General features: G+C 39.6%; 1 protein-coding gene across 1 annotated transcript in view; it reads right to left on the minus strand.

The window, feature by feature from the left end:
• Positions 1-15,779, minus strand: part of LOC131908666 (transient receptor potential cation channel subfamily M member 3-like) — a 176,253-nt gene that overhangs the window by 129,863 nt on the left and 30,611 nt on the right. Inside the window, exon 4 of the mRNA XM_059259703.1 lies at positions 15,120-15,291. Coding sequence (XP_059115686.1) covers positions 15,120-15,291 — 172 coding nt within the window. The remainder of the gene's footprint in view (positions 1-15,119; positions 15,292-15,779) is intronic.

The raw sequence follows: 15,779 nt of genomic DNA on the forward strand, positions 1-15,779 counted from the left end.
GAAAAATGGGTGTTGTCGAGATTAAGTCAGCTAGTCCCTGTAAATGATTTAGAGTAGCACTCGGTGAACACAAGGTTTTGTTGACTTCTTTGAAAGACTAAGCTCTTCAAGCACAAAGCTATGCCTGCTGTACCTTGCAGTCCCTACAGTGCTTTATGTAGTGTGGACACTCAGGCAAATTTGTGAAGAAAAAAGCCCCAAAGAAGCATTGTCATGGGAAAATGGAACGGCGCAATCACTGTTTGTTTTAAAACGACAGTAGGTTTTGCCACGTTTTAAAAAAGTGAAGAAATTCAGTATACATTTTGCCTGCATAGGAAATGTCTTAAAATCATACTGAGGTAAAGAGTGTTGGAGACACTCTGCTACGGTGAGCATATGGACAATATTGAACATGGAACATCTGCCCAACGGGCTGCAACTTAATGGGAGAGAGGGAGCTGGACTTTGGGGGTGCCCAGGAGTGTGATGGCAGAGAAATGACTAGTTGTTGGGCTGCTGTATTTTCCTCTTGGTAGGGACACAGATGTAGAGTGTTTCCAGTCTCCCCTCTGTAGCAGGACATCTATTTATAGTTTAGTACTGGGAGCGTGTTTAGGCCATGTTGTCATCTGCCAACTCCAAAGCGGGAATATGACTTGGGCTCTGATTTTAGTTATTACTAAACACAAGCATGAAATTTGTTACACTGGCCCCATCATTTTTATGAAACCCTCATATGTGACTTGAGACTACTGTTCATGTGTCTGTCACCAGGCTCTTTTCCCTTAAGTGTCCTGAGTGGATTGTTTGCTGATTCTTCACTCCTAAGGCTAAGCCAAGACTGCATGGATCAGGGAAGAGGTATTTTGAATGCAGTGATGCAGGTTCACATTTTCTGGTCAGGTATGATGGGGGTCACCCTAGAGCTGGGGTAGGAGAACCAGGAGAGGAGAACTAAAGGCTACAACAATTGAAAGAACAATTTAAAAAAGACACACAACATGAGAACTACAGTAGATGGTGGTGTGCTGTAGTTAGGAATTTTGCCAAATGAGTAGGTTATGGCAATGTATCATAGGGAGGAGATGGGGAACTATGTGAGATGGTTTTATGATAAATGTGTCTTATAATTCTACTTTGCACACCTCATACATTACACCTATTTTAAAACATTGTGTGTGTGTGTGTGTGTGTGTGTGTGTGTGTGTGTGTGTGTGTGTGTGCAGGAAAGGAAATGATCAAAGTCCTGTGTTACAGGGATAGGGGGACTACTTCCAAAGGCTTATTCATATCCTCTTTGGCAAAACTTGTCTCGGTTTACTGTAAAATTCAACATCAGGCTGGCTAGTTTTATGCCCGCTTGACACAAGTTAGAGTCATCTGAAAGGAGGAAAACTCGACTGAGAAAATGCCTCCATGAAATCCAGCTGGAGGGCATTTTCTTAATTAATAATTGATGGGGGTGAGCCCAACCCATTGTGGGTGGTGCCATCCCTGGGCTGGTGATCATGGGTTCTATAAGAAAGAAGGCTGAGCTGGGCAGTAGCGGTGCATGCCTTTAATCCCAGCACTTAGGAGGCAGAGCAGGTGGATCTCTGTGAGTTCGAGGCCAGTCTGGTCTACAGATCAAGATCCAGGACAGGCACCAAAACTACACAGAGAAACCCTGTCTCCAAAAACTGGAAAAAAAAAAAAGGAAGAAAGGAAGGAAGAAAGGAAAGAAAAGAAGAAAGCAAGCAAGCAAGCAAGCAGGCAAACCATGAGGAGCAAGCCAGTAAATAGCACTCTTCTGTGGCCTCTACATCAGCTCCTGCCTCCAGGTTCCTGCCCTGTTTGAGTTCCTGACCTGACTTCCTTCAAGTGATATGGAAATTTAAGCCAAATAAATACTTTCTTCTCCAAGTTGCTTTGGTCATGGTTTTTCACCATAGTACTAAAACCCCTGAGTTAGACAAACATCAAAAAGTCTTAAAAGTAAAAAGTATAGGTATCACTTCCTGTCTTTTGTCTCCTCCCTGGTTCATTGTGAAGTACTATTTATCTAGAATCCTAAGTACCCTAGAATATTTAGGCCTATTGTATAAGCATATGAGTATAAAATGTCAAAATGTGATTATAGTAAGCAAACAATTACATTATAGAATAGACTTTTGACTTAAAAGATAACTTTAGATATCTTAAAAGATACCTCTAGGTAGCTTCCTATACAAGCCCAGATAGAACTATTTCATTATCTATAATAATTTTAGGATTTCACTACATGTCTCTATAATTTTTTGAACTATTGAGTAATGGTTAGGTTATTTCTGTTTTGTTACTGTGAGCAATATTATAGTAAATATATACAGAATAAATTCCTAGTAGTGAAATTGTAGACTCAAAGGATTTGTACACTTAAAAGGAATGGCAGAGTATCTGCTAAATAGGGTTTCCACATTTACACACATAACGAAGATGTTATCCTTTCTTATTTATGTGGTATTTATTGACATTAGATTATCTTGACTTTTGATTTTGCCAATTTGATCGATAAAACTTTTTCACTTGTTGAATGATGGCTAAATCTTTATTTTCTTCCCCACGACCTTCCTATGGATATATTTAGTTCAATTTTCAATAGGGTTTTACACATTTTTCCTTTTGATTTACAAATACTTTGCATACTATGGAAATTGGCTCTTTGTCATAGTTGTGAATATATCCTTTATTTGGCTGTCTTTTGAAAGTATTTTTTTTTCTAATGGGATTTCTAAGCATTTGTTTTCTGTAGAAACCTGTGAATGTGAAAGTCACAATACTTACAAATTTTGGTATTGATCAAACATCCCTAATCTGAAAATTTGACAACCCCAGTTTTCTGAAATCTGTAACACAGGCATTTTAGATAAGGAATACTCAAGCTATTTTTATAAAATGATAGTGGGAAAGGATACACAGCCAGAAGTGGAACAAAGACATTGTTGTAAACAGTGGAGTATAAGAGAGAAAAGAGAAAGCTTATTTTTGAAGTTCTTGCTGTGGCTTCATTAAATGTATAAGGTGATACACCCTGGATTTGTTCACTCACTAAGCTTGAACAGAAACTGAATCTACATATAGATCTAACACTTAAGTTTGGCTGAAAATGCAAGTTAAAAATCAAAGGAAAAATTAGGGTTGAATTGATAATGACATGTATATGATCTCTAAAACAAAGAACCCAGTGAACTAGTTATGAAGATTAATTATAGCCATAGATTTTTTTGTAATTGTCATTAGCAGACATACCCATTTATATGTTTATTAGTCCTCTGATGGCTTCATCAGCACTCCATCTCCCAGTGGCTTTATCCTGTACAATGATTAGTTATCACTTCAGGATTATTCAAGTGTAAGAAAGCAAGCCTGGGTAACCGACATGAGGTTAGCACACCTCCTCATCTTCTCTTCAGTTTCCTCAAAGATTCCCTCCACTGAGTCAAAGAATGGGCTTCTCTCCTTCCCTAATATAATTCTCTTTTCCTTTTCTCTCTTTTTTTTTTCCCTTTTTTTTCCCCCCGAGACAGGGTTTCTCTGTGTAGCTTTGCGCCTTTCCTGGGACTCACTTGGTAGCCCAGGCTGGCCTCGAACTCACAGAGGTCCGCCTGGCTCTGCCTCCCGAGTGCTGGGATTAAAGGCATGCACCACCACTGCCCGGCCTCTTTTCCTTCTCACAGAGGGCCAAGGCATTTCTGGTCTTCTCCTGCCTGTTGCCAGGACAATAGCCATGTGTAGGTTACATGAGAATTGCTTTCTGGGATTCATCTTTGAGTTGTCTCCATTAGGAATAAGATGTTATAGAAGCACAGCATATGCCTTCATATTTTTACTATTTTGTTATTTAAAATGTTACTTAATGTGTAACCACACATTTATGCATTGCACAGTATAGATGATTATTCTGAAACTAAGAGGATCTTCTCTTGGATTAGTTAGCTTACAAGGTTAAATCAGGGTTGAGGTGCAGTCTAGTTGTCATAGGATGGCTTAGTCTCAATATGATTTCTACCATATGATACTAAGAAGCTTAAAGGTGAGGCAGGAAAGAGCAAGCCTGACTCCTATGCTATAGGCACTATTTAGGGTAACTTCCCCAGTGAGCATCCTGGGTAAGACAGGCATGGTATTTATGAATGACAAACATGCTCTTTTCATAGGCCAATCCCAGCCAATAGCCAGTAGCTACTTGGAATGTTTGATTTTAAAGGTCTAGCTGTCTCCCAACAGTTTTCCTGCCCTTCCTAGTGATAACATTTTAGTTTTCTGCCTAACTCCTGAATTAAGTCTGTATCTATAATTAGTGGGTGACACAAGATGAATATAAAATATAAACCAAAATGGTATCACTTTCTTGTTGAGCCTCTAAGGGGTGTGTGTGTGTGTGTGTGTGTGTGTGTGTGTGTGTGTGTGTGTGTGTGTTTTGCGGGGGGTGGGGGGGCGTGGGGGGATGGAGGAGGGATTTGTTTACAACCCTGAGTTGTTCATTTTTTCAGATTCATTCTGGCTAGAATGTACATGTGTTGATGGGAACCACGTGAATGGTGATGTAGAGCAAACCAAAGAAGGATTTTGAGTCCTGACACCATGATGTCATTATATGTGGATTTGTGTTCAGAATGACATGTAAGTAGGAATAGTCATCTTTGCTATTACACCTCTTAGCTTCAGGTCATTGTCACAGGAGCAGGGCCTAGGTCCTAACTAAGACCAATGGTTGTGAGTTATAACAAGATTTATCAGGAAAAAGTGATCTGTGAGATTTGTGCTATAGGCCATCTTTATTTCAATCATAGTGCCAATTGCTAAAACACACACACACAACTTTTTTTTGCCATAAAAATAACTAAAAATTTAAAATTAGCACACATTCTGGCTAGTTTTGGTTTTTTTGAGACAGGTTTTCTCTATGTAGTTTTGGTGCCTGTCCTGCATCTCACTCTGTAGACCAGGCTGGCCTCGAACTTACAGAGATCCTCTTGGCTCTGCCTCCCGAGTGCTGGGATTAAAGGCATGTGCCATTGTCGCCTGGCCATTCTGGCTAGTTTTAAGTTGACAAATTAGAGTCACCTGGTGCTGTGGGATATTCTGTATGCTCTGAATGTGTTGCTCTGATTGGTTAATAAATAAAGTGCTGATTGGCCAGTAACCAGGCAGGAAGTATAGGTGGGACAAAGAGGAAGGAGAATTCTGGGAAGTGGAAGGCTGAGGCAGAGAGATGCTGCCAGACGCCACAATGAGAAGCAGATGTTAAGATGCCGGTAAGCCACGAGCCACATGGCAACTTATAGATTAATAGAAATGGGTTAATTTAAGATATAAGAACAGTTAGCAAGAAGCCTGCCATGGCCATACAGTTTATAAGTAATATAAGTCTCTGTGTTTACTTGGTTGGGTCTGAGTAGCTGCGAGACTGGCAGGTAAGAGAGATTTGTCCTGACCATGGGCCAGGCAAGACCAGGAAAACTCTAGCTACAACTTGGGAAGAGGGAGCCTCAGCTGAGGAATTGCCTCAACCATATTGGATTATGGGCACATCATGGGCATTTTCTTAATTGCTGGTTGATTCTGGAGGGCACCACCCATACCATCACTAGGCAGGTGGGCCTGGGCTGAATAAGAAAAGCAGTTGAGCAAATCAGAGGGCACAAGCCGGTGAACAGCGTTCTGCTATGGTTTCTGCCTTGAGTTCCTGCTTGGTCTTTCCTCAATGGTGGACTGTAAACTGTGAGATGAAACAAACTCTTCCTTCCCCAAGATGGTTTTGGTCAATAGTTTATCACAGTAACAGAAAGCAAAGAACACAAATGGCATTAGGTAGCATGATGGTATTTCTGGAACAAAGTGTGTTTGAGTGCATTTTTCTTTCCTCCATGTCACATGTATCTTTTTTGCCCTGTCCCCATTCCTTAGCACCCTTTAATTTCTTTTGGTCTCCTCTTCATTTAGATATTACATGTGTACTTTACTCACTTGGATAAAAACATGAATGAGTGAGAACATGTGTTCTCTTTCTGAGCTTCCATCACTTTACTTGAGGCAATACTTTTCAGAGCCATCTATTTTCTGCAAATTTCATTTTTCTTTGCACATTAATAAAATTTCACTATGCATATGAACCAAATAGTCATTGTCTATTCTTCTGTTGATAGGCATCTAGGCTGCTTCTGATCTTGCTTTTAGGAATAGGGCAGCAAGAAACATGAGTGTACAAGTATCTCTGTGATAGGATATGGATCCCCTGGGGCATATGTCCAGGAGTAGCATAAACTAGATGAATTCACTGCTGAATTTCATCTAATTTTTAAGGAAGATATAATACCAACATTTTTCAATTGTTCCACAGAAGAGATGGGAAGGAACACTACCAAGTTCTTTCTACGAAGCTACTTATTTTGATATCAAAACCAGTTAAAGGCAAAAGAAAAACAACAAAAAAATTATAGACCAATCTTCCCATTGAAATAGATGCAGAAATTCCCAACACAAATCAAGAGCACTTTTAAGAAAATCATATATTATGATCAAGTGGACTTCACCCCATAGATGCAGAATTGGCTCATCATATGCAAATCAACACATACAGTGGACCACAGAAATAAAACTAAGGACAGAGACCATACAGTCATCTTGTTGCATGAAGAAAGGCACTTGATGAAGTCTAACAAGCTTTCGTGATAAAAGTCCTGGAGATATTAGGAATGAATTTAACATAACTTAAAAAATAAAGGCTATATCCAACAAACATAGCCAACATTATACCAAACGGGAAAAAAGTGGTAAGAACTTTCTTTTAAAATTGGTTATGAAACAAGGATGTCTATTCAAATCTCTCTTATTCAGTGTAGTACTTCAACTCTCAGCTAGAGAAATAAGACAGAAGGACTTTAAAGTGATAACACTAGGGAAGGAAGAAGTCAAACCATTCCCATTTGTAGACAACACAGTTTTGTACTTAAGAGTCTGCATACCCTACCAGAAAACTCTTAGAACTAATAAACAATAATCCTGCAAGATGCAAAATCAATGCAAACAAAACAAAAGAGTAGCTCTCATATATACCAATAGTGAGCTCAGAGTTCTATCTCATTCATAATAGTAAAAAAAAAATTATCTAGGAATAAACCTAATCAAGGAAGTGAAAGACCTCTACAGTGAAGACTTCAAGACATTGAAAAACAGAATCTTAAGAAGATGCAGATGATGGTAACATCTGTAACATAATCAATTAACATAATGAAAATAATGTTATATTGCAAAAAGTCATCTACAGATTTCATGCAGTTTTCATCAAAATTCCAATGTCATTCTTCAGAGTATTAGGAAAAAAATTCAGACATCTGGAGTTTTCACATTTCTTTCAGCAATGTAGCTGGGTAGGTTACTAAATGTCCTTCATATCCAAGTGGTGACTACTGCTTAGTATTGCTGCCCATCAGTGTTAGTGATGTTGATAAGTGTTTTGATGAATTCAAGAGGTTCTTTGATTGATGTCAACCTTTCAGGGAGAACTGGCTCCATAGTTTATTAATAGAAAATATGAATATATGTATATATATGTGATCTACTATAGTCTAGGGATATGAAATATATATGCTAGTTGCTAGATATACAATGTAAATTTTTTAGAAAAATTGCCTCACAGTGCTCTCTTCATGAATTACTCATTTGCTCAAGATTTACGTTGCTTCCCTGCCTCTAACTTCTAGAATAATTCTAAGTAATTTATAGATAAAAAATTAGTGTTTTTGTGTATTCACATCTGATATATCTATTCTGGTCGAACCCTGATTTATTAGACTGTTCTCTGGGCAATGTCATCCAAAGAGTGAGCTTGCTAGGGCCTCAGAGGTAAATCAATTGCCTTTCTGGGTTTTGTCTCATCCTCATGTTAGCTGACAACTGTATACTGTGGGATTTCTCTGGACGTCAAAGGCTGTGACAGGAGAGCTCCCAGCCTGGAGCACCAGAATCACTGGGCCTGAAACATCCAAAGCAGTGGTCTAGGAGCGGGTGCTGCTGAATTGGAAACTCTAATTTGATTTGCATCATGGGCTGGTTCTGCCTGTTGGGCAAATCAGTGTGTCTCTTCAAATAAAAAGCAGCTTTTATACAGCCATGATGGCACAGTGGTCAACTCAGGTTCATTCCCTGACTCCAAATGCATCAAGGGTTCTAATACAGAGATGCCATTGGTCATCTCTAGGAGAGAATAAGCTTCATTCTCAGCACTAATGAAGTTAGATATTACAGAGAATTTCCTACAAACATCCATCTTGCATTAGGGCTTTAAGGGTATCAAAGTCCTTAAAGATTGTTAAATATTTTTAACCTCAGCACTATTCCTAAGTGATGTTTCTTCTACATGTTTTCAAATAGCAATACATGTTTCTTTTACATGTATTCAAACATCCTAAGGGATGCCATTGGCTGGGAACCAGGAGTTCATAGGAAGTTGTCTTACATATTGTAGCATGTTAGTATTCTTACCCCTCTTCCATGTCATTAATTAAATACCAGAGATTGGGACAACTTCAGATTCCCTCTCTCGTTTTAAGTGTCTATTAGGGGAGTCTGTACCACCATAGATGAAAATTATGCAAAGGCCATCTTTCAGAGTGGTCGCCAAGTATGGTAGTAAAGGGATCAGGATATAAATGACAGTCATGAGTGTTTACTTCTAATTATAAAAACCTCACTGTCATAAATTGCTTTAAATTGGTGTGTACCTCATAGGCACATAGCAAACTTCAAATCCAATTTAATTTTAATTTTAACCAACTGGACTTCCCTAATCTCTTTTAACCAACTGGCTTTTTACAAAGCTTTGCCTTACCTTGTGGACCAGTGTGTTTATAAGACTCATCTCAGTGGAAAGGAGCAATGCTCTCCACAGAAAGCTGGGATGTATTACAGATACCATTCCATCCTACTGGGACACACCCCTTTCATCACCATTATTTTTGTAGTTTGTGTGAATAAGTACAAAGTTATATATGAATAGGTGTATTGCAACAAGAACTTTATAAAAAAAATTTCCCCTAGAGGTTTCTAAATTCCTATATCATTTGATCATATTTTAGGAATTTTATAATCATTTCTGTTCCTTGTTTACTTTAAAAAATAAATGTCAAACTCATTTTAATCTGCTCCTTTGGAGAAAAGTGCTTTGGGTGGCCTCATCAGGCAAGGCCACAGTTAAATGTCAGATGTTATTCCAGGGCGAACAGCATCAAATTATCTTTCTAGAAGCCTGGCAGTGTGGAAACCCCAATGCACCCAGTGACACCTCCATTAACTAGACCTCAAAGCATGTGTGCCTGAAGTGGGCTGCCATGAGAGGATCCCTTAGACTGGATTTAGCCTGATGGAGAGTTCTCATTTAATCAGAGAGGAAAAGCCAGGGAATGCTAGTTTCATAAAGATGTCCTAGATTGATGTGCACAATATAACGATGTGTCCAAGCCAAGTAAAATTGCCATTTGGTGAAATCTAAAGTGGTGAGCCACCACCACCTTTAATCAAATGGATCCCAAAGATACCTTGAATTTGTTTTTTTTCTTACAATCTCCTTTTGGTAAATTATCAGAAGAAAATCTGAGGTTTTAGATATTCTGGGTCGATTTGCATCAGTCCAAGTTCTTGCCCTGACACAGGCAGAATACTTGTCAGCCTAACTGATATTCATAATCTCTCCTACACAGGGACTCAGCTTCAGCCTTCTCTTCTATACTGTAGACTCAGGCTCTAGTGACACTGGATTTTCAACTATTCAGAGAAAACTAGAGATTTCTGGTTATTACTGTATAGACCAAGAAATTCTACCAATTACCACTTAATAATTAGTGTTAGTAGATACTTGATGATACATGCCAGGATATAATTTCTGGCCTCTTTTCTCCCTTTGGACCCTCTCTATAACTGAAGGGGAAGGTAGACTCTTGATCAGGAGAGCCAGGCTGGAGGTAGGAAAGATGTTCTAATGAGCATCCTGGCTCTGACAGGCTGCTGAGCAGAGGCTCAGGGTCATGACTGGACCTAAGGCAGTGAGGCTATGTAAGCATGGTCCGTGGTTCTACTGAGAGGGCCAGAAGGGGACCAAAGGTTTGGACTGCCGCATGGTACAGTTCTTTTATGTGTTCAGCCATTTAATCACAACTGTGTGAACTATCATCCTGGGCTCACAGATTCACAAACATCACTTTAGGCAAATTGCCTAAAGTCCTAAAGTTCTAGGACTATGATAATCTGCTCTCCCGTATCTACCCACCATTGCCATTCATAACACTTGCAATCGGCAAAGACTTCCTGTTCTCCCCAAAGTAGTATTCCTTCTTTCAGACTCTTAAAAGAAAGTTACAGCTTCTGGGAATTTTCTAACCTTTGTTACTGAGAACTGCAATGTCATTTTTTTTTTTTGTAAGCTGAGGGTAGAATTTGACATCAGAAGAGAGGGCTGCCCAACTTTTAAGATACATTTTTAACAGCAAAATAATATACTTTAAGTACTATTTATTCTTTGAAAATTTTATACATCTATGCAATGTATCTTGAGCATATCTATGGCTGTAGTTGTGGCCAAATAGTTCAAGCAATGGACAAGGAACTAATGTAGTTTTACTAAGAGTATTTGTCTTTGTGGAGTACATGGCTGTCAGCCAACACAGGTATTCAATGTAGTAATCAAAGTGGAGTAATAAGGATTTCCATGTCTTCTGACATTAGTCATTTTTCTGTGGTAGGGCTTTCAAATGCCTCTTCCAGTCATTTCAAGACATGTAGTCAGAAGCGTTAACCAAGAATTGCCTCACTGTGCTACAGCAGACCAGAATGAGTTCTTCCCCTCTCTATTTTGGTATCCTCATATTTTCATTCTTAATCTTTATTTTTTTTCATGAAGGAAGTGGATTTTTAAGGATTTCTAGATTACTATTTATTACTATTTATTTATGCTACTACTCAGTTCCAGCCCATGAATGGCCAATGTAAAATAGAAGTATTTTGGTACTGAGATATTTCTGCTGGGATTATGTGCTGTCTGGACTTCCTTCCCCATTGTCCAGAGGATCCAACAGGTGCACTGTGTACAAAGGAAACAAGAATGGCTTTGAGTTGATAAATGCAGGTAATATGTAGTATGTGTTATTGACAGTCAGAGTGATGCCTATGCCATCAAAACATGCTCTAGGTTTGCATATGTTTGGAACTTTATCCTGAATCATACCATGAGGACACTTAGATACTCCTTTCTAGAGCAGCCCGTCTATGTTTTATATCCTGAATCTGACCGGGCTTTCCTCCATGTACTCAAAAAACACTGTGTCTGTCCTCCATTACCGTGAGATCCTCCTAAATGCATCTCTGGCTTTTAATCTTGTCCATCACCCCAATCTAATCTCTACATGCCAGTGGAGTGCTGTCTTCAGGCATAGTGGTGATCATCTTTTAAGTTCTTAGATCTAAATTCCTTGTAGTTAAATCTGAGCTTTCACTAAGCTTTTCATGTCTGCATGGGAGGCCATGAGATTCTGTTTCTGCATGCTACCCAGAATGCTCCTTCCACAGCTGTCCCTCTCTTCATTCAAGCCCCTGCTCCAATGTCATTCCTTCTACAGGCCACACCTGACTAATATAAATGACACTCCATACATGTACATGTGTGTGCCCACGGATACCTTCCTCAGCTTATTTTTTTCAATAGCACTGATTACTATCAGATAACGCATATTTAATGATTTTCCTTTTACCCTCTTTGTCTTTGACTTAAGTTCAATGAATTATTTCTGCATTTCCAGATCTTAACAGTACGTATATACTAAGAGTTCAGTAGATATTTATTTACTAAAAGAATAATTGGCATTGTCCCTAATAGGTTAAATTTGCGGTTTAAAAAATTGCAGATGGTTGAGTATTCTAAAGCAGGCAGCTTCTCATGTCTAAAAGAATTCACTTTTATAAACAGAGCCCTCAATAATCCCTGACAATGCTTTTCTACTGACTGGTAGAGAGGGATGTGGATGGGATAATGGATGTCAGAGTGCATGTTAAATGTAAAGACGTTCAGTGCTTTTGTTACTAATAATTGGCATGCTAATGAGAAGAGGCTTACGGGTCTCCTGAACAGGATATACTTTATGTTTAACAAATGTGTTCTCCAGAAGTTGATGCCATTTGTGTAGGTAAACAGGCTTGTGGATAGGTTACTGCTTTGAAACCTCTCTCTGATTGATGAGGCTTGGTATTCCAGTAGGAGAGTGTTGAGTGTGCCCTCACAGTCCTAGAACCACCATGGGTATAGGAGTGGTGTGCAGGATTGCTGCCACAGAATGTCTAATTTTCAGGCAATTGAGTTCTTTTTAATTTTCATTTTGAAATGCAAACATAAGTGGAATTTTTCAAACTTGTAGAATAAAACTTAATTATTAAAGGATGAATCACTAATTGCTAATTATGATACAAAGCAAAAAGGATGCTCAGATAAGAAGGTAGAATGGTTGTTTCAAACACGGAGCGGGGTGGTCACAAATGCTGATATTCATAGGCTGATGTGCGTTATGACTAGGTCTGCCTTGTGCCCCTTCCCAGTTCCGTTCTTGGGGCTTCTGTGGTTGTCATGGGCAATTTTACATGCTGCTAAGTGAATGGAACCCTCTCAGGGGGCCTAGGTCACTTCTCACACCTGAGAAACCTGCTATTTTCTTGTCCCTTTGGGTCTGAACACAATAAAAAGTGAAGTCTACTTTCTAACTTAGGAATCACTCACTCACATAGTGACTTCTTATCTCAGGTTTTTATAGACCAAGGGGGTTCAGGGACAATGCCAGGTAAATGTTAATGAGTTTAATGCCAGAATGGTAGGTTCTAACTCATGACATTTACTGCAGCTCACGGATATATTTCTTCTTAGCTTCCTGTGACTTTTGGGGTTTACTGGGCTTCTGTAATTCATTTCTTGCTACTGGTCATGCTAGGAGAGTGGGAGGCTGTGGGTTTCTATGATGTCTCAAAATCCATCAATGAGATAAGTCCTTCAGCAATTGGGTACATGCTCCTCCTCTATATGCACATCCTTGGTGTGGGTTCCCACTTATGAATATGAACCCAAACTGCTGCCTTCTTTGATTGTAAAGCAACAGTCCAGAGTCTCCACAAATAAAATATGAAAAGTCCCTGATAAGTTATCCCTCTAAAGACTGCCTCTTGTTGGTTCTCCTCTACTGCCTCCAACCATCTGCCATGGTCACCCTTCACCCTCAGGAATCTGGGCTCTGTTGCTCATTGGCATGAGGTGATGGTTCAGGATCCTCCCTGCCTGCCCCTTGCTCAGTCCCTCCTTTTCCTGAAAGTTGTACACTCAGCACTTTAAAAGGCATTTTTCCAGGCACACAAATTATAAACCAAAAGGTGTCCTCTCTGGAATGGACAAAAGCCACCCTATCGCCTGGACAGCTGTCAAGCACAAGGCTCACCTAATAGCCCTGGCTGGTCTAACTCCAGATTGCATACCCTCAGCTGGGTATCTACCTTATCTAACCACACATCTAGCTCTGCTTTATACATGATTGCATGGCTGGTTCAGGAGCCACTGGGGCCTGTACAGGGATGGGCTTTGCTGGTCTAGAGAGTTTCTCATTGTCCTCTACTCAATCTGACCTGAATAATTTCTTGTGTCCTTGCTCTCCTGTATTTTAGTTTCTAGCTCATTTCTCATTAAACTTTCATATCTAACCCAATAGCAGAGAAAAAGAAACCTAAAATGACTTAAAATAGTACTAATTATATAGCATCTCCCCATTCATTCTCTCAAATTCTGAGATGAAGGGAAGTACTAGTATTTTCAGCAATGCTTACCACCTGGCTGATGACAGTGCTTTGTCTCAGCCAGCCTCTGAATCAGTTAAGGTGTGTTTTTTTTTTTTTTGTTTGTTTGTTTGTTTTTTTTTTTGGTGTTTTTACTGTGCTCTTCCCCCTAAAGGCTCCTCTTGAGCTATAGCTGCAAAGATTCAAGAAAGGAGTTTTCTAACATAATTTTTATTTTAGATGAAACAAATTTATTATTCGAGATTTCACTCTGAATAGGACGAAAGTCTGAAGTTTGGCTAAGTTAGCAGCAGGAAGAACAGCAGAGAGGAGGGCCTAGGAAGGGAAATGGAGACCAGCAGGGCCCGACATCCCAGCTCTGTAAGGATGGTGGCTACATGAAGCAAGATCCTTCTGGGGCAAAGGCAGAGAATCCAGATGAGATTTGGACCAGTTGAATCACACAATGGCACTGAGCTTTTGAAAAGTAGCCAAAGAGAATCTAGTGTTTCTTGGAATGACAAGCTTAGGAGTTGTTATCAACTAAATCCAAGCTTCCATGATATAGACAATTACACAGTCTGAACTTTCCCATCCCTGAAGCCTCACATGTCACTTGGTGAAAATAAAAAGAATTTTATTCTGAGAGGATCCTTAGCAGATGATCAGGGGAGCATCCATTCTTTTTACAGCCAAACGTTCATATGACAACTTCAGTACAGAGCTCACAAGTCCCTAGGACAAATGATTATAGCCATCAGATGTATAGCACGTGCCATACACAAGTACCCACATACATCAAAGTGCATGTGTAGCTAGAGACAGTGAATGCATACACATATAAGTATAGAAACAGTGGTAGAGTTTGAGCAAGATGTCTGCCCAAGATGTTTTAGTTTAGAAAACCATCCAACCCCCTTGAGACTCCTCTGTGCTAAGATCAAAGCCTGATTTGTTTTGCCTTTTTTAGTCATTAAAAAATGGCTTAATAAATAGCAGCTATTTCTCTGGGGTGCCTTTCTTCTCAGGGGTACTGTGAAAAGGATGTAGGAAAAGTTTGAGAGAAAGCTTATGTGCATTCCTAAATCCCAGATGGGACTGACTTTTGGATGTGTGAAAAGCTGAGCTTGAGCCCATTAATTGTGTTAATGTCCTCATGCTTCTACTCATGCTCCCCTAGATAACTTCCTTCATTGGCTCAGAGAGAACAGTGGCTGGTGCATTACAACTTCCTTGAATTTCCCTATCATCGATGCACAGGCTGCTTCATGACTTAGCATATTTTCTGGGAGGCACGGTAGTGGAAAGAGTGGCTTGCTTACTTGTGTTTATCTTCTGGAGCGAAATGTGCTTTTCCAGTTGTCTGCGAAGTTTCACCTCTGCTCCATATTTTCCCGTGGTCCCATTGTCAGCCAGGATGAAGTGGGAATGCATGCTATTGAGAACGGTGAGCTTGCTCATGGGGTTGGACATGGTCTGGTATGGCCGGACTACCTACAGGCAGCAAAATGAAGCCAAAGTCAGAGAGGAGAACACAAGATGTGAGACAGAGGATGAGAGAGATGGAAACAAAGCACAGTGGTTCTCTGGTAGAGTTAGGTGCTGCTGACACCCTCTTTCTGGAGTTACTTTGAGCAGGAGAAAGATTAATGGTAAAATTCCATTTGAAGGAAGAATATTCTTAAAGAAGCCTTTCTTACCAGATCTACAGTTTGTGCCTTCATTGTATTAAAGAGTTACGCACTGATGACTGTTTCATTCAAAATTGATATCTTGTAACTGAGGCAAACATAATTTTTAAATTTAACATTTCTTTCTTCGCTTCTCTGTCATGTCCATGGTTTAATAGGTACTGTAGAAGTTGTTAGTCTGGAGAAAGGGGGTTAGTTTCAGAAGTTGGGAAAGGGGCAGTTTTTTGTTCATATTCTGTTTGCTTATTTGTTTTTGTTGTTGTCCAATCTTACTTATCAACCAGAAACTGT

Source organism: Peromyscus eremicus, chromosome 1 (assembly GCF_949786415.1).
Source record: "Peromyscus eremicus chromosome 1, PerEre_H2_v1, whole genome shotgun sequence".
Classification (NCBI taxonomy): Eukaryota; Metazoa; Chordata; class Mammalia; order Rodentia; family Cricetidae; genus Peromyscus; species Peromyscus eremicus.